We start from the raw sequence: 4,999 nt of genomic DNA, 5'->3' as shown, positions 1-4,999 counted from the left end.
CCGACTAATCTTGTTTTATTTCGCTTTTGTGATTATACAAACCTTTATAATTTAATCGAATCAGGGCAATGGGCTCTTTTTCCTTCCCCCCCCCCCACCTGCAAATTTTTATATTTGAAGTTACTGTTCACTTTGTCCGATTGTCATGAAAATTGACATGCAGGCTAATTAGGCCATGTCAAACATATTTGGTCTTCATAATTAACCTTGTAAAATTACTCGTTAGATCATAAAATTCATGTTTGAGTGAGGTGGGGGGAGGGGGAAGGAAAAAGAACCGGGCAATGTAAAACGTTAATAAGCAACCCGATCATGCTATTCAAATCAATATATTTCGTTTTCAGTAATTGACAGCTGGCGACTGGCAGTTGTTCGATTGGTCATAATTGTTCACATAACCCGCGGGGGGCGGTTGAGGATGAGGGGGCTGAGGAGGCATGTACAGAGGAGCAGACTGTGGCTGTGCGCTGTTGTAAGGAGGCACTGGGTATGGACATGGAGCGTTGTAGTGGACACTTCCGGTATGGGCCATTGCAGCACTTGGTCCCCTGACTATCACCTGACCTACTTGTTTGTTCTGGTCTAAAATCAGCCAAAAGTTGTATTCGATCCCCTGTGTGATGTGGGGGCAGACGCTCTCCCCTTCACGGATTCTACACCCAACTCTCCCCCCCCCCCCCTCGCCACCCAATTAATGTTTCCCCCTACCCTTTGGGACTATTTTACGACATCAAAAAATTAGAAAACTTTTCGAAAGTAACCCCGTCTACCCACGAAAAAATCCTAGGTTCGCCCCTGGTTCTAGACTCTAAAAACCGCTGAACAAAATAACTTTTCAAACTATTGTCTGGAATGTGGGTAGTTGATAAAAACAGACTAAGCTTAGACAGGCTGGATAGCCTTTCATAGATACTGTGCAAATCGCACAAACGCAAATAAGCGACAGGACTGTTGGATCTATTCGAACATACATGTCGATTTTCTATCAGCGGTTGAAATTTTTCTAGCCCAATTTTTGCTTGATTTAGATCTGCTTATAACTAAATGTTATAAATCTGATGAAACAATGGAATTAACCCGAACCGGAGTGCTCTTCTTACGTTTTAAAGTAAGAGTAATACCAATACTCGACCCAAAATCCTTGAGACGAGGGAAGGGGGAGGGTTTGAAGTTGAACTTACTGCTGAGTTTAATGGCACAAAGTATGCCTCCAATGACCAATCCCACGCAGAGAACACATCCGAGGCAGGGAAGAAGGACAAACAGCAGAATCAGAAGTCTGAAACGTCAAGTCAACTGAGTAGTTTTCAATCGGTTTCCTTAATTAAATGATTCAAAAACATCAAAACAAGTCAAAAATAAGAACCAGCAGCCATCTACGGACTTATGAGCATATGAATGATCAATTTTTGCAAGAACTAGTTTTGAATTATCATTATGGAAAAAATCGTAAGCTTTCAAATTATCAAATGAAGTTGAAAAAAAAACGAACCGCTCGTGGAGTTATTTTTTTTGGAAAAACAATGTGTACAACAATATTTCGATAAAACAACAAAAACAATGTGTAATATTGTATGCGCATCTTTCCTAATTAATGAGAAAGATGCTCACACAAGAGTACTGGCTCCAATCTAGCATTTTCTAGAGGAAGGGCGAATTTTTCAATATGTTGCAAAGTTTTCCTTTTTTAGGCCAATCAAAGTGATTTTCCGAGCTTTCGTACATTTTCAAGCAGTTTTTTGAAGTTTTGGACAAAACAATTTCGCGTTTTTTGACGCACACAATTTTTGCGTTACACGTAGATCCACGATGGCAAATCAATTACCTGTACACTATAAATTCAATTATTTATTATATTGGCATCGAAATAAATTCATTTTTGATGAAAAAAATCAATGTATATGTATAGAATCTATTATCGTGCGTAAAATGGTTGTAAATAAATGAATCTTAAACTTCTGTAAAATTGTAGATTTTTCTGTATATAATAGATGTTTATCCATTTTTGTCACTGCGGGCATCCCGCACTCCCTTAAACTCACTGCTGCAGAAGTAATCAAAGTACACTCAAAAGACATTTTCCGAGAGAGTGGATCTCACTATCAGCCAGAATGAATTAGCTTTCTGTTTTTCTGATTTCAAGTTTTCCAATTTTACACTTTCTCTCTTGAAAATTTTGCGATAAGATGCAGTCTGTGCTGATGTTCATTTTAATCAAGGAAAAAAGTATTACTTTAAGCTTCGAAGTTTAAATAAGAAATATCTATTAATGGCTGGCTTACTTCAGGAATAGTTTCAGTTATCGCGGAACATTCTTTCACATCACAGCAAAAAAAAACATACATATAAGGAACATGACTTCCTTGAGATGCTTAGCTATTATTGAAATTCAAGAGCGTTTGACTATAATCTTTCAATAATCACAGAGAATGAGTTTGAAACAGAGTTAGAAAAGAGAGAGGATTGGCACTTGATAGCTGAGAAAATGGCGGTAAGCAATTGATAATAGCGAGTCCTAACAACACCCCCCCCCCCTCCAGTGCGTCTTTTTTGGAAGAGAAGCAATCTACACTGCATGCAGGTCCATTAAGTCTCACGTGTCCATACCCTTACCCCACACTCAAACACGTCTCCCTGCACTCTCCATCGCAGCACTCTGTCTTGGCACTGGTGGTGAAGGCAGCTATGATTTCACACTGCAAGTCATTGTCACACATGCCATCATCATCATCGTCATCATCAGCACCCAAGGTCAACCGAGGCCACGTTATTGTACATACTACGAGGACCACAGCTAGGGACACCGCTAAAAAGAAGATTGAAAGTGATCAAAAGCGAAAGAAAAAAACATCAGTTGCTGTGATTTTCATCCCATTTGGGCCGTTTGCTCAAGGGTTACCCCAGAAAGAAAAAATAATAACAAATTTCAGTTCTGAACCGTAATTAGCGCTTAAACTAGTTGATTTCACATTTTTGCAAGCTCTAGACATAGCAGTGTTTGTGAAAAGGATGACGAACCGTCAACTAATTTCCATGAAGTCAGACATTGAAAATCAAGTGTTTCAATAATTAGATCGAAAATGAGTTTTAAAGTGAACATCTACAAACCTGATAAATAAGACGCCATCTTTTGACTAGTTTGATTTTAAGCTTGATAAATGTATTTTTTGCCGTTTGCTTGCCATAAGAATATCTTTAAATCACCTGCGCGGAAACATTAATTATTAATTTCAAATTCTGCTAAAAATCGGCTGAAAAGCGCATCGACTAAGAGAAGATAAAACAAGTTCTGATGGGTCACAAGTGCGAATCGTGGAAATTCTTGATGAATTTTTTCTAGGTCGACCAAATTGATCCTCCGAGAAAAAGTTTTGCTTCGATATAACCATCACTTCAAATCACCTGCACAGAAATTCATTTATTATTTCAAGTTCTGCTAAAATTTGGCTATAAAGGGTGTTTTTGGGAACTTTCTGAAAATTTATGACCAAAACTTTGGGTTTTTTGACGGCATCAGCCTCCCTTTCACCCTTATGAGTTATGATGGGCTTGGTTAACTCATAGAGGAATTTCGGATAGGGTACACCGTCTGCTAGTCACGCTATCTTATTTTCGGCCGGATAGATTCGTGCAACTTCTTAGTCTAATACCGATCCTAATCTTACTCTTATATCTACTAGTCTCAGGGTGTTTAACTAGTCTCTGCTAGGCTCAATAGATCTAGAGTATACTGGCGTATTGCGGCAGCTGAAGTTCTCTTGGAGAGGCAACTAATTTCTAAGTTAAATTCAAATCTCTCTGATGCTGAAATTACAAGTAATTTCAGCACTTACAAATAAGTGGGTTGTTAGTAAGATGGATTATGATTGGTTAATATTAAATACTTTACAGTGGTAAAATATCTAATTTATCCAATCATAAAATGTAATTTAGATCAGGTTCCACCCATCCGGTTTTACAGAGTTTTTTTAGAATTATCTTTCTGCAATTTGAAGGATGGATGATGAACGTTGGTATTTGGCGAACATCATATTCTTGTCCGGTTCCTCTTGGAGAAGAAGTTCCAGGACGCTGGAATTAGGGACATGAAATTGTTACGTCGTCTTTTAACAAGACTGTGATCCCCAACGAAATCAATCTGATTTCAAAATGGTTTGCTATGACGGGTTTTTCTGTTTTATGTAGAGAACTTGTTTTGTGTGCAACCTCGTCTGGGAATGGCGTGAAGATCGTGTGTGGAAGGGATGCCTCGTAACTCGGATCTGTACGTATACTTGAACATCGAGGTGGTCATTGGTTTAGTTCAATGAAGTCCTTTTCTGCGAAGTCAAGTCGTACTCTAAATCCTTTGAGTTGTGATTGTGGACGGCATGTCGGTTGTGCTTAGCCATTCTTTTGTTCGAGTGTGATGGGATCATCTAGTCTTTGGATGTTCGTCTTTGTTGTTGTGTATTGATCTATATACTTCAAAGTATGATTTACATTTTATAAAATTATGTTAATTCAATTTTTTAATCATGATTTTAGTTAGTCGTTTTCACAAAAGCGTTTTGTTTTAGTTTGGTTACTTTGAAGAGTTACTCACCCTTGAGTACCTCTTATTAAAAATAGAAGTGTGGTCACAGAGCGTGGATGTAGCGCGGTGGGTTAGGCCGGCTATAGAGCATGCTCAGGACGTCCCCTCTGGTGGGTTAGGCCAGGAGTGGGAGTATGATTTCATGCTGTTTCTTTGAGAGGTCCTGTTATGTGGTAACGTTTTATGTTGGGTTTATGTTGGTCTTTCTTATGTTACATTGGTTGTGTCCTTTTTTCAAAAATCAAATTTTTTTTCATATGGGTTTGTCTTGCGACTTTTTTGTGTTTTATTATTTCTTTCTTAGACTTTATAATAGTCTTCAAAAGAATAAATAATCCAGTTTTAAACTGGGTTAATCCGGTGTGGGTACCGTTGGTTTTCTTTTCTTAGTCATGCTGTTATTTTATGATTTGTGGTGTTTAG

At 38.2% G+C, this 4,999-nt stretch overlaps 1 protein-coding gene across 1 annotated transcript; it reads right to left on the bottom strand.

Annotated features, from left to right (window-relative positions):
• Window positions 1-246: 246 nt before the first annotated feature.
• Window positions 247-3,222, bottom strand: LOC134842578 (uncharacterized). The gene is made up of 4 exons (XM_063858979.1): window positions 3,109-3,222; window positions 2,614-2,806; window positions 1,182-1,279; window positions 247-582 (listed from the first exon to the last, which is right to left on the bottom strand). Exons 1-4 carry the CDS (start codon window positions 3,125-3,127, stop codon window positions 341-343), a joined length of 552 nt encoding a protein of 183 aa, XP_063715049.1. The 5' UTR covers window positions 3,128-3,222; the 3' UTR covers window positions 247-340.
• Window positions 3,223-4,999: the final 1,777 nt, after the last annotated feature.

Source organism: Symsagittifera roscoffensis, chromosome 3, assembly GCF_963678635.1.
Source record: "Symsagittifera roscoffensis chromosome 3, txSymRosc1.1, whole genome shotgun sequence".
NCBI lineage: Eukaryota > Metazoa > Xenacoelomorpha > Acoela > Convolutidae > Symsagittifera > Symsagittifera roscoffensis.
This window is presented reverse-complemented; position numbering and strand designations above follow the sequence as displayed.

What these genes read in the sequence shown, in the direction of transcription:
- LOC134842578 (XM_063858979.1), bottom strand. An exon ending in GAGACGTGTTTGAGTGTGGG is followed by an intron (nt 1,280 to 2,613) that starts GTAAGGGTATGG and finishes TTGACGTTTCAG; the next exon opens with ACTTCTGATTCTGCTGTTTG. An exon ending in TTGTGCCATTAAACTCAGCA is followed by an intron (nt 583 to 1,181) that starts GTAAGTTCAACT and finishes GGCTGATTTTAG; the next exon opens with ACCAGAACAAACAAGTAGGT.